The 13,387-nt window shown below is 40.9% G+C and overlaps 2 protein-coding genes across 2 annotated transcripts; both read left to right on the forward strand.

Moving 5' to 3' along the window:
- The first annotated feature begins 87 nt into the window (after positions 1-87).
- On the forward strand, positions 88-6,362 carry arpc1a (actin related protein 2/3 complex, subunit 1A). Its single transcript, XM_058641444.1, has 11 exons — positions 88-373; positions 966-1,059; positions 1,349-1,453; positions 1,791-2,013; positions 2,428-2,535; positions 2,655-2,758; positions 2,866-2,974; positions 3,624-3,699; positions 3,790-3,983; positions 5,352-5,442; positions 5,531-6,362. Exons 2-11 carry the CDS (start codon positions 996-998, stop codon positions 5,567-5,569), a joined length of 1,113 nt encoding a protein of 370 aa, XP_058497427.1. The 5' UTR covers positions 88-373; positions 966-995; the 3' UTR covers positions 5,570-6,362.
- A 939-nt stretch (positions 6,363-7,301) lies between these two features.
- On the forward strand, positions 7,302-13,382 carry arpc1b (actin related protein 2/3 complex, subunit 1B). The gene is made up of 10 exons (XM_058641783.1): positions 7,302-7,535; positions 8,018-8,131; positions 8,933-9,037; positions 9,998-10,220; positions 10,299-10,406; positions 10,674-10,910; positions 10,995-11,070; positions 11,305-11,504; positions 12,700-12,790; positions 12,912-13,382. Exons 2-10 carry the CDS (start codon positions 8,068-8,070, stop codon positions 12,948-12,950), a joined length of 1,143 nt encoding a protein of 380 aa, XP_058497766.1. The 5' UTR covers positions 7,302-7,535; positions 8,018-8,067; the 3' UTR covers positions 12,951-13,382.
- The last annotated feature ends 5 nt before the right edge of the window (positions 13,383-13,387 follow it).

Raw genomic sequence — 13,387 nt, forward strand, 5'->3', positions numbered from 1 at the left:
TCTATCTATCTATGTTTAATCAATAGATGGCGCTGTTTTCTACTTGAACCACTAGGGGCGCCCGTTCACACACGTCGAGGTTAGTGTGTGAGTGACTTCGACGTGAACGAGGTTATTCACTCGAACGTAATAGCTAGCGTGATGGTGCTAAGCTAGCTGTCAGCCAGGCAACCACAGGTTTTGCTGCCGACTTAGCTGCCGGATGCTTCCGGTCGTGTCCTGTTGGCCGTCTTGACATTCCCTCAACATTCCTGGACGAATTCGTGTCGACTGACCAGAGTCCGCGAATTCACGTCCACTCCCGATCCAACCTTTCCCCCGCTAGTGTAACGTAGCTCGCCGGCTAACGAGGGCGCACACTCGGAGAGAAGAGGTGAGTTAGCATACGGGCTAGCGGAATGTGCGGCGAACGCCGTGTCTGTCACCTGTAGTAAAGGCATCTACTCCAAGGAAAACCCGATGACTGGTACAGAAAAGAGAGGCCTCTGGGTAAACTGGTGGACAGCAGCATTGTCAAATATCTTTTAAAATGAATCATCTGATTGCCAGGCCTCTAATACAAACCGGTGAACTGTTAGCACATCCATTAACCTGCTTGTCACGTTAGTAGTGTGAAACGAGTAAAGCTTTAAACAAACGGAATTATTTAAGTAGCCAGCCGAGAAACTCATTTTCAGTCAATTTAAATTGCAAAAATAAGAGACTAGGTAAAGTTATCTGGTTAGTGTTAGCTTGGCTAACGTTAGCTAGTATGACCAGTATTATACTGTGGTGACTGGGTTTAGTTAGTATAAATGGGCAGAGTGTTCAGGGTTACGTTGCAGTAGAGGTTTCAGTTAACTAGTTGTTCTCTTTATGAGATAGTCGATCCATTTATATTTTTTGGTGACTTAGGTAAAGTTCGGCTCAGCTAGTTGCCCACTTCAAGATTTGTTTATCACAAGTTTCGCTGTGTGACTTCGTAGAGTTCCACTTGAGGACCACACCCAGGCAAGATGTCCCTTCATCAGTTTCTGCTGGAGCCCATCACCTGCCACGCATGGAACCGCGACAAGACACGTAAGCCTCAGACAAACCCTCCTGTCTTTGAATGTACCTACCTGCACATCACATATCATTACCTGGTAACTGTGAATTGAGTACAGACCATGTCATTGTTTACATATTTTTTTACATGCTGGTAGGATAGTAATTTCAGAAATAATGTTCTGGCAGCTTTAATTTGCAGCATGTGTAAGCATTCACACTGAGACCTCTATTTTGGTGTTTGGCGTAAACATAGGAACTGGTCTAACTTGTTTGTGTCAGTGTGTCCATTGTGTGAAGCGGTTTTCACCTTGTTTTGCAGAAATTGCCATCAGTCCTAATAACCATGAAGTTCATATCTTCAAGAAGAGTGGAAATCAGTGGGTCAAGACCCATGAACTGAAGGAGCACAATGGACACATAACAGGTGTTTATGATTAGTTCTATGTTTTTTGTGTTCTCATGACTACTACTCAAATGGCTTAAAGTGTAGACGTAGACGCTAAAACAAGTTGACACACGCATCATCCTGAATTATTAGTATGTGAAAAATTAGTCAATTATTACCATCCTCATCATGATTAATGCAGTAATCACCAAGTAATTCATTTTAATTGTTGACCTGAAACATTAAAAAAACAAACCCAATCTAGTACAATTTGCTGTAATTTTGGACAAATAAAATAAATGCATCTTCAAATTTGAGTGATATTTCAGTTTTGATTTGTATCATTATTTTTACCTTTCTCTTGTCTGTGTGTTAGGTATTGACTGGGCTCCCAAAAGTGACCGTATAGTGACATGTGGAGCGGACCGTAATGCCTATGTGTGGTCCCAGAAGGAGGGTGTATGGAAGCCCACACTGGTCATCCTCAGGATTAACCGAGCTGCCACCTTCGTCAAGTGGTCTCCTCTGGAGAATAAATTTGCCGTCGGCAGTGGGGCTCGACTCATATCTGTCTGCTACTTTGAGTCTGAGAACGATTGGTAAGTCCTAAACGACGAATACGACTATGACTGCTTGTGAACATGTCTGTTTAAACTGAAGAAAAGAGCAAAGGTGGATGAGGCTCACTGTACTCTGTGTCCCAGCACAGTTCAGAAGTGTTACACGTTCAAGTTTCTTTTTGCCCTCTGTGAGCTTCTTTAAGCCTATTTGTTCTAATGGAATTTTCAGTCCTGGTGCTGGAATGTGTGGGAATTGAGCATGGAAAGTCCTTGTGAAAAGTCCTTGAATTTTAAATCCAAAAAGGTGATCCGAGAGTAGTCAGTCAAATACACAGTACAGTGTTCTTGTGTTGTATCCACAAATGTTGCACTGTCAATGCACAATATTTGCATATTAGTTTACAACAAGTTTTTTGTTTCATTTTCTATTAAAAGATTCTCTGTTTGCTTCAGGTGGGTGAGCAAGCACATCAAGAAGCCAGTCCGCTCCACCATTCTCAGTCTGGACTGGCATCCCAACAATATCCTGCTTGCTGCTGGATCCTGTGACTTCAAATGCAGGTTAATGCCCTGATCACTGTGTATTGTAAAATATGGGACAAGAGCTGAAGATTAAGTGACTAAAAACCTGCTCACATCCTCTTTCTTTCTCTTTCTTTTCATCCCACCCTGCCCTCCAGGGTGTTCTCAGCCTACATTAAAGAGGTGGAAGAGAAACCAGGCCCCACACCCTGGGGCAGCAAGATGCCATTTGGGGCTGTGCTAGCAGAATTTGGAGGAGCTGGTCTGTATATCTGTTTTATCTGTGATAGTGAAAAATCCTCCTGCATTTGACAGCAATCCTTTGAACTGAACTGGATCTGCCTTCTTTGTGCACTTTGTGTGTGATAGGTGGAGGAGGTTGGGTCCACTCTGTCTCTTTCTCAGCTTCTGGTAACCGCCTGGCCTGGGTCAGCCATGACAGCACTGTCACTGTGGTGGACAGCTCTAAGACTGCCAGGTATATTTATTGCTTTGCATAATAGGGGTTTCATTTACAACATGTATTTACTAAAATACATTTAAAAATTGTTCTTAATTTAGCCACACAAAGTGGCTAGAAAACACAAGCCATGTTATGTCAGCTGTAGAATCATTGTCTGTCTACATCAAACTGTATTTTCCGGCTGCAGTGAAGATCATTTTGGATTAAATAAACCATGTTTTCAAAGTGACACCAAACTGGTAAGGAGATAAAATGCTGTACGGAGATCAAATGGAGAGATCACTGGATTTCAGCAATGGACGAGTTTAGGTGACTAGCATCAAAAAAAGAGTTGAGCCTTTTCTGCACACTTTTTCATCTCATTCATAAAGCAGTCCATTACATTAAACACCAAACATTTAATAGATTACTTTCGTTTTTATATGTCTCTAAATGACACATTTTGTACCAATCCAAATTTTGGGGCGTATTCGGGTTTAACGACCCGTGGGCCGACTCGGGTCGGGTTGTAATTTCCAGGCTGCTGGTGTCAACACATTCTGACTGGTAACCTAACACACTGCAGCAGTCAAAGCACATTGTTAAATAATTGTGACACCTCAATGTTTAGCTGTTCAAAATATGTTGCCTGTTTGTTTTTTTTACATAGAGTGTTTGTGTTTAGTCCTTTACAGCTGAAGACGGAGTTCCTTCCTCTCCTCAGTGTCATGTTTGTTTCAGAGAACAGTCTAGTAGCTGCGGTAAGATTAACACATGAGCTCTGTCAATATATATTTAATGCACTGCTGTGAGAAAGATGTCATTTCAAACATGTTTTCTTACACACTCAGGGCCACGACTGCTGCCCAATGCTGTTCCGTTGTGACGATGGTGGAACGCTGACATTCGTCTCAAAGCTCGACCTCCCCAAGCAGAGTATCCAGAGGAACATCTCTGCCATGGAGCGCTTCAGGAACATGGACAAGAGAGCCACCACTGAAGACCGTAACACTGCCCTGGACACACTGCACCAGAACAGCATCACGTAGGTCACAGTCTGTTTAGAATCAGTGAATCACGGGTATAAAAATTAAAGATATAATATTTCTCCATTATATTATGTAACAATGATAAGAGTTATTTTTTTTAGTAGTGAATATCTGAGGCCATATTTAAATCCATAGAAATCTGCTAGTTTCCTTTTTTTTTTAAACAGTTGAATGTTATGAGGCGTAATTTTAGGAAAAGATGGGATTAGTAAACTAATCAGCTGTAAGAATGAGTTAACTTGAATTTACATTAAGGAGGCTGTAATTTATAGTCCTTTGTAAATGGACCACATCACGCATTATATACATTAATAATCCTTTGTAAAGCTTGAGCTGATGACAAGTTACACTACATTGTATTTATACTATGTAAAATCAGCACGTGCCGCTGAAGCTCATTTGAATTCATGCTTTGTTAAAGCTGTCATATACATCATCTTTTTTTGGCATAATTGAGTTATAATTCTTTAATCAACTTTAAGCATCATGTAAATCAAGTGATAACTGGATTTCTGTGGGCAATGGAAGACTGACAAATCACAGGGCAGTTCTAAATGAGAGGGTGCACGTATTGGTTCTTCTAAGCCACTACATATACACATCCCTTCTGTGTAAAGCTTTTTATTTCGACATGGGTAACTGCGATGTAAAGCAACCTCAAAAGGGAAATAGTCCGAATGGGACTTGTACAGTAAACACATTAATGTGTCGGTATGATGGGAGCATTTCAGAGATGGAGACAATCAATATCGTAGTGATGTTATCACATAAATGTTTATTGAAATATACCACCTTATAATTTCTGATATTCCTATTGGATTTTACAGGTTGTTCTACCCCCATATCCACATAATTTTTGATGACTATTACTCATCTGGCTGTGTTGTATCTATATTGCCCTTTCGGCACTATTGGTTGCTTTAAATGCCAAATCAATGTGGTGACAGGACTCTCCATCACAGCTCATTTTTACCTGGACATTTGTTTATATGTGGAAGCTACTAGTGAGAGCCATGTTATGATGACTTAAATCTGGTTGGAGCGGCTCAGGACACAAAGCTTCATTCTCAAAATGTTAGTATTTAACATCCTGGGATTAGATTCAATAGTGATCTATTTTTCTACCAATCTCGCCTAGTGCAGCTTTAATCTGATCAGATCTGCAATTAAGTAATGCTTTGCTGGATGCAGCGACTCTCATGCTTGTTATCTATTGCTTTATTTGTGGGTTAATGTGGTAGGTGGGTCTTTGTGGGGATATATTTCTTTGAGATATAGTAAAATATATCTTGACTTTTCAGTTTCATCACTTTTTTTTTTCTTTTTTTTTTTAAACCTCCCTTGTGTTCGTGATTTCTACTTAGCCAAGTGTCTATCTATGAGGGTGACAAAAGGGACTGTCGTAAGTTCTGCACCACAGGCATCGATGGAGCAATGACCATTTGGGACTTCAAGGTAAAAATGTGCTCAAGTGTGTTTCTTTTCTTCTTTTTTTTCCCTTCGGCTGCAACTCTGATGTGTTTCTGTGTGTTTGCCCCCTCAGAGTCTAGAAGCTTCTATCCAGGGTCTCCGCATCATGTGAAGAAATCTTGTGAATGAATGAAGAGACGCTGCGCCCCCTCCCTCCCCCCTCTCGCCCTAGCAGTCATCAACCCTCCTCACCTTCCCTCCACTCCTGCGACGCAGCCAGTAACATAAATAACTGACCACCTTATTGAGTGTCTGCTGAAGCACTGATCAGACCATTACACACTCTTGTGGGTGTGTCACACTCACACTCTCACATACACTAAAATACACAAACATGCATACATGACGCCCACACATACACACAACTGAGCTGACGTGTGACATCACTGTTCATTTTTTTGTTTTGCTTTGTTTTTAAATGAAGGTTAACCAGGTGTCAAAGTGGGATGGTCCTCTGACACGTATTAAGCGTGATGTGAAATGTGTGTTTTTATGTTCTCTAACCTCCTGTACCAAAAGTTGAACACTAGAAAAGTGTGTTTTATCCAAAAATCAGACTGTACGTCACCTCGGATTAACCCCAACATGATCTCCTAATATCAGCGTTTAGTGAAGCAGATGATTTGAGTGTTTACTTCCTGGAGCATAGTGAATCATTGTTTGGATTTTAGGAGCTGGTTATTGATATTGTGAGGTCAAGTTGCAGGTTGATGTAGAGAACTGTACAGGATCTGATGTTGGAGAGAGAAAGCAGCTGTCTAAACTCGGTGTGGAGTCACAGCTGGGCAGCACTCGGCTTCATAGCTACTACACTAAAAAAACCACACAAGATGGAGGATTTCTATGTAACAGGTCATGAGGTAGACATGAAATAAAGATTAAATACATTTACAGTACACAACTCACATGACTGTTCTCTTCCTTTTGTGTTTGCTTCTCACACAGTTGGCAGATGGTCCCTAAAAACAATCAGTGCATGTGCAGCACTAGTAGTTGGGACTTTGTATTAGAGAGTGTTGTCTTTACTCTGATGATGCCATTATTATGTTTTTGCATGTTACTCTCAATTAGCAGAATATCATAAAACCAGCAGCAAGAATCTGTTTTGTTGCCTTTAGTTCTCAGTAAAACTACAGTGACCCTCTTACAAAAAGTAAAAAAAAAAAAAAACTTAAAGTAGCAATTCAAAATTACTCCATTGGCCTTATTTTAATTTTTAATAAGGCCAATGGAGGAAGTTGAAACATATATTTCATTATCTAATAAGTTTAAGGAGAATTTCAGGTTACAAGCATTACCCTTATTAAATTGAACAAAAAAAATAAACAACTGGACCAGGTCACCTAAATTGATTCATATTATGACATTAAGATCTCTCATACTCATGAAATAAGGACAATAATTTAAAAGTGTGCCTCCAAATCCATTATAATCTAATCTATTTTTGGTATAATCTGAATTTGTCAAAATACAGAGGTATGAGACAAGAACATCAAGGAAAAACATACCATACAAGTATTCTCCTGACACTTCCCTCCCCACCCCCTTTAGCAGTTTAGTTTTCTTCCCTCCCCTTTTCCTTGTTCCTCTTTCTTTATGCAGAAGTGACCATGTCCCTCCCCTTTTTTCTGCCTTTCATGCTTCATATCCCCCCCCTTCCCCGTGTTTCCACTTCCTCCTTTTTGCAGAACATTGTATTGTGCTCTTGCTCCACCCTCACTGGTTTAACTGAGGACAAAACTCGTACTTTCCCCTGCTGTTTATTTTAAAGTTTTGAATTCCAGTCCCTCACATTCTTCAAGTATGTTACACCCGTACTTTTCCACCCTGGGCTTAAGCCTGAGTTAACTTCCTGCATGTCTCTCCCCCTTCAGAGCTTCACTGTACCCTCCTCTACTTCCCCCTCTGACCTCTCCTCCCTCTCTGAAGCTCAGCGTCTCTCTTCCTGAGCTCACTCTGTCGTTGGCGTTCGCGTTGACTGGCCAGAGTCCGCGAGCTGAAAACCCTCGTCCCTCTCTCCTCTTTCTCTCTATTCATCTCTGCAGCTCTTCACCCATTCATCTCTGTCTGACCCCAGGGTAAGTCGTCTGGAAAATATTTAACAGTTGACTGAGTACATTTAGTCATGTCATACTCACACATTCAACCACACACACACACACACACACACTTTGTATGTGTAATGCATTTTCAAGAGAAACTAGGAAGTATGCAACAAGCAGCTCTGCTTCCTGAGCTTTTTAAATGTAGTTTAAGGAGATGTTTGAATGGGTTTCCTGCGTATGTGCTTTCAACTGTGAGGAGTAAAGTTTGTTGGATGTGGGATGTGTGTTACCCTCGACCTGTATCATTCCTCTCATGTTTCTGGACGTCTGGATTTCATCAGCACGACCTGAGTGAGATAAGTTCAGTGACTTTGTCTCAGTTAAAGTCTGTGGTTTTTACCCCTGACACGTGTAATTGAAACCAACTCTGACTAAAGCTGATCTGTTTGTTTCATCTTTTTTTTGCCTTCTCTTGTAACTCTTGTTTAAGAATATCTCAACTTCTCTTTTTGTAGACATAACTGTTTTCAGCACTTCCTGGTCCGTCACAAACATCTGATTGGCCATGGCGTATCACAGTTTCCTCCTGGAACCAATTAGCTGCCATGCCTGGAACAAAGATCGGACCCGTAAGTCTGCTCTCCCTCTTCGTCTTTTCCTCTTTTCCGCCAGTCCTATCGTCTCTTAACTGCACACTCTTTCAATAACAGACATCATGGAACATGTTGATTCAGCTAGTGTCCATGCCAAAGAACAAGTTGAGTAATAGGCAGAGGATTGTGATTGGCTCCCAGGTGGGAGAAGGTATTTCCTGTTTCCTGTAACAGTGTTGTCTGGGGGCCTTTCTGAGCGGCTCTTGTGCTCAGTAAGCTTCAGGAAACTCTGCCATATTTGGCCATTTTGATCAGCACTTTAGTTTCTGGGCAAAGCGGATGTGAGAGGCGGCTGTGGTGAATACATCACATCGTTCATGCAGCTGTAGTTTCCCCGCAACTTGCAGCTGCACACGTTAGTTCAGTCATCATGCAGGATAAGCAGAAGAGAAAAAAATCCCAGAAATGCACGTGAAAGCACCCAAATTGCTGCTTTCAGACCAACACTGCTTCTGACTCATCTGCTGAATGAAAAACAGAGCTCCATTTGTTACAGCATTAAAGGGAGGAGGGTCACAGTTCTTGCACATTTTCCTATTTAAAGATACCATGTGTCTGTCAGCCGCCTACAGGCAGATACACACTGTGGTTCTCCAGTTTTCTCTGATTTTCTCGTCAGCCGCTCTGTGTTCCCCTTCGCTGATCCACCCGTCATAAACGTCTCCTGTTGCACAGTCGCACTGTGCACTTTGTCCTCATGCTAGTGAACGTCCTGTTCATATGTGCCTATGTTGATGTACAGTTCAGGGAACATAAATGTGTGTGTTTGTGTCGCAGAGATTGCCCTCTGCCCCAACAACCATGACGTCCACATCTATAAGAAAGATGGTGCCAAGTGGGCCAAGATTCACGAGCTGAAGGAGCACAATGGCCAGGTGACAGGTGAGACTCTCACCCTCCATGGATAGAAGTTACAAAGATATCAGTTAAAGTCTAGGAAGTAGGATGGAAGTAGCAGTCTGCCACCAGGGGGTGACACCACTTTGAATGGAAGTGAAAATGAGAAAAGGTGTCTACTCCTCACACAAAAAAACTGTTCTGACCAATCAATTAAATCCATGTCATTCTTTCCTATTCATTTCTAACCCGATAACCGAGGGTGACCATTTAAAGGAATTGTTTGGTACTTTGGAATGTCAGTTATTTTGTGCAAAAACATTCATACTCTAATATTTTTTAGTTATAGTTAAAATTCTTGGTTCGAGTCAGTTGATTCTGTGGGGCACTGATTGCTTCCTGTGGCCATGCCATGTCGTTCTGTCCAGTGGTTTTCCACAGTGGTGGTGGCAGTTGGTACATGGCTACAGGTCTCGAATGCATGAGCATCCTGCAGTTGGTATTTACCTGATGTAGAAGGTGACTTGTCTCTTTGTCTACCTTTATATAAATAAGATTGTGTCCCAGCTCCTTTAACAAAACGTGACTGAAAATACTGCATTTCAGATTGTGCACGTTAGTAACACCAGAAGAGTCAATTTAATTCTTTAAACGTATGATTATTAACAGTCACTTTTGATTTACAGTAAAGTCAATTTAACTCTTTATATTTAACCTTTAGTGTTACGTTAACGCTAAATAAGTTCTCGATTGTATCTTGTCCTAATGGTTTTAAGTGGACTCTGTTAAAAAATGACACTGTAGAAGACACATCGTCCCATTTGAGGAGTAACAGTTGATTGATTAAGAGTGATTAGTGTCCAGTCACAATGAAACATGCTGGTTCTGCTTCAGTGACAGAAAGCGCCAAAAGTTGCACCCAAAAGTCGCGTATGGTATCATGGGGTGATTGGAATAATGTGGATAAAATGATAAAATGAGTAAGAGTTTCCCTCTCTCCTGCAGGCATTGACTGGGCTCCAGACAGTAACCGCATAGTTACTTGTGGAGCAGACCGTAACGCTTACGTGTGGACCCTTAAAGAGGGCACCTGGAAGCCCACCTTGGTCATCCTCAGGATCAATCGCGCTGCCCGCTGTGTCAAGTGGTCTCCAAGAGAGAACAAGTTTGCCGTCGGCAGCGGCTCTCGCCTCATCTCCATTTGCTACTTTGAGCAGGAAAATGACTGGTGAGGTTTTAGAGGACGTTTGAGCATCCAGAACCACATTTGGAGCTCAGTTTAGCAATCTGTGTGGTCCCTTTATAGGTGGGTGTGTAAGCACATCAAGAAGCCAATCCGGTCCACCATTCTGAGTCTGGACTGGCATCCCAACAACGTCCTGCTGGCCGCAGGATCCTGTGACTTCAAATGCAGGTATCAGTAAAAAAGAGGCAAATAAATGAGCAGCTCTTTTCTGTTTCATTCATCTCAGGTCTTTTTAGACATTTCCTCATCTATCCTGTATTTATTCTGCAAATACGAATACGTGCAATACATATACATATACATTTAAAAAAAAAAACATTTTTAATAATATAAAAAGTAAAAAAAATTAATTTTAACAAATTAAAACCAAACTTGCATCTATCTAAACTGACTGTATGTGTCTACATCGAGCAATAGCCTTTAACTCATCCTCAGGGTGTTCTCGGCCTACATTAAGGAAGTGGAGGAGAAACCTGGACCCACTCCATGGGGAAGCAAGATGCCATTTGGCGAGATGATGTTTGAGTCAGGTGGATCTGGAGCTGCGGATCAAAGTTCAGGAGGAGGCGGGGGTTGGGTGCACAGCGTGTGCTTCTCACACTCCGGCAACCGTCTGGCATGGACCTCCCACGATTCCACTGTGTCTGTCGCAGAGGGGGGCAAGACCGGAACGTAAGAGAGGGCTTGGTCAGCACATCGTGTGTGTGTGTGTGTGTGTGTGTCCACTCTGACCTTTGTTTGTTGTGACTTCCTCAGGGTGAACAGTCTGAGCTCAGAGACACTTCCTCTTCTGTGCGTCACCTTCATTACTGAGAACAGCTTAGTTGCAGCTGTGAGTATTGTGCATTTTTGTGACTGTAAATGTGCTTTAAAAGCAATTAAAGTCAATCAAAAATACAATATATATATATATATATATATACAATATATATATATATATATATATATATATATATATATATGTATATACATAAAACTTTATCGATGATCATACAACAAGCACAAATCACAAAGTGCAGTAATCACTGCTTCTGCATGTGTCTTTGTTGTTGTTGTGTTCCTGCAGGGCCACGACTGTTACCCGGTGCTGTTTGTGTACGACACCGTCAAAGCCAGCCTGACATTTGGTGGCAAGTTGGATGTTCCTAAGCAGGCGGCCCAGAAGGGCATCAGTGCCAGGGAACGTTTCCAGAACCTGGACCGCCGGGCCTCAGAGAACCAGAGCACCGACAAGAACCTGAACACCCTGCACAAGAACAGCATCAGGTAAGAGGAGAGCTGGAAGTTAATGTTTTAAACCTTCATGCGTCTTTTTATGGCTTTTTGTCTATTTAACAAGAGTTTGTGTGTGAACTCACTGGACACTTGTTTGAATGCAGCAGACATTCATTTATATTTAGAAGTTATGCAATGCAGCTTTAAGGCTGAATTGTATAATACAATACATAGAAAAATGTGGCACATGTATGAAATAAGACAATGGAGTTCAATGCCTTTATTTTTTTGTAAATACAAAGACCCTGGTTTGCACATAACATGAGACTCAGTGCCGTTAAAGCCTCTTAAGGAACTCAACCTCCAGGTTCCACAAAGGATCCTGTTGTGAAAAAAACACACACAAAATGTAAAGGTTCAGTGTGTAAAATCAAGATGAAATCATTTGCATTTGGCACAAATTGAAGATAAAACAATTATACTTAACATTTTGACCAGAACCCCAGAATGAGCCTTTTATGTTTATATCAGCCTGGTCAGCAGAGGCTGCCATTCTGGACCAGTGTGTTTTTACAATAGCCCACGATGGACAAAATAAACATCTTCCGAGTTTTGATGCTTCACAGAGGCTGCTAAATTTGACACACGGGACGTTTAAATATACGCATGGTCGACGTCATGTAGGTTAACTCTTTAAACACAGAGTATTTCGGCTGCTGTTTTCCATTACTATGTTAAAACATACAGTATGTACAGAGGCTATAAGAATGCACAATATAGAGTTTTTCTTTTCATTTTCACCAACTATATAAACACACCTGGGCAAAAACTACTCAAAATGTTTAAAATTGGATTGAATTTAGGAAATTTGAAAATACAGTTCAAAGTTCACCTGGCTCGTTTTTATCAAAGAATAACAGCCTATTTTTTGACTTCTGCACAATTATTGCTACTTTATATCACTACTAAAAATGCGATGTAAAATGAATCATCACTTTGACTCAACAACAAATAACAAGACGAAAAAAACGTTTTTTTAAAGCCTGAATATGTGACCTATAAACACACACACCCAGGATGTCCATATAAGGAGTTGTGTATTATTCCCACAACAATTTACCAAGGGTTCGTGCCGTGTGGGCACTAAAGGTTTCTCTTCTGCTTATCCTGCATGATGTTAAAAATATTTTGTGCATATCATGTCATGTTTTTACACTGACTTTGAGTTTCTCAAACTACATTTCAGCCAAATCTCAGTGCTGGAAGGAGGACGTAACCAGTGCACTACGTTCTGCACCACCGGTATGGATGGTGGAATGGGCATCTGGGATGTCAAGGTAATGCACACGTAGAAAGTTGTACATATAGACCGGTTTTGTTTGTTCAGATATTATTTGTGTGATAGTAACCTGTCGACGGGATGTTTTCACAGTCATATGTTTCACTGTCTTCTTCCAGACTCTGGAATCCTCAATGAAGAACTTGAAGATCGTTTGAAGTGAGGTTTACATCAAACCATGCATTTTATAATAGCTTCTGGAGATATGAAGAAAACTGCTGCCTCATCACACAAAGCTTCTTGGCAATATTGTAATCAGGTATTTTATATATATATATATATATATATATATATATATATGTGTATATATATATATACATATATGTGTGTATATACATATACACGTTAAACGATCAGACACAGGTCGAACGGTGTTTGTAATATCGCTGAATCTCTTTGCTGAGCTTGATAAACGTGTTCAAAGCTGCACCTAGTGACTGACCATGGTACAGAGTGAGTCAGAGCAGTATAATCACAGACAGCTCAGTCTGAGCTGAAAGCTTAAAGCTGGAATTTTATATTATTAGTATAAAATGCTGCAGTGCTTATGCTGGTCATAATATGCATTTAATAAAGGATTGGTTACATTACTTAA

The sequence above is a fragment of the Solea solea genome, chromosome 10, assembly GCF_958295425.1.
Source record: "Solea solea chromosome 10, fSolSol10.1, whole genome shotgun sequence".
NCBI classification, from domain to species: Eukaryota; Metazoa; Chordata; class Actinopteri; order Pleuronectiformes; family Soleidae; genus Solea; species Solea solea.

Coding starts and splice junctions, on each gene's coding strand:
- arpc1b (XM_058641783.1), top strand. CDS start 8,068: ATGGCGTATCACAGTTTCCTCCTGGAACCAATTAGCTGCCATGCCTGG. Junction 10,911..10,994: donor GAGGGGGGCAAGACCGGAAC/GTAAGAGAGGGC, acceptor TGACTTCCTCAG/GGTGAACAGTCTGAGCTCAG. Junction 11,071..11,304: donor AGAACAGCTTAGTTGCAGCT/GTGAGTATTGTG, acceptor GTGTTCCTGCAG/GGCCACGACTGTTACCCGGT.
- arpc1a (XM_058641444.1), top strand. CDS start 996: ATGTCCCTTCATCAGTTTCTGCTGGAGCCCATCACCTGCCACGCATGG. Junction 2,759..2,865: donor AGCAGAATTTGGAGGAGCTG/GTCTGTATATCT, acceptor TGTGTGTGATAG/GTGGAGGAGGTTGGGTCCAC. Junction 5,443..5,530: donor TGACCATTTGGGACTTCAAG/GTAAAAATGTGC, acceptor TTGCCCCCTCAG/AGTCTAGAAGCTTCTATCCA.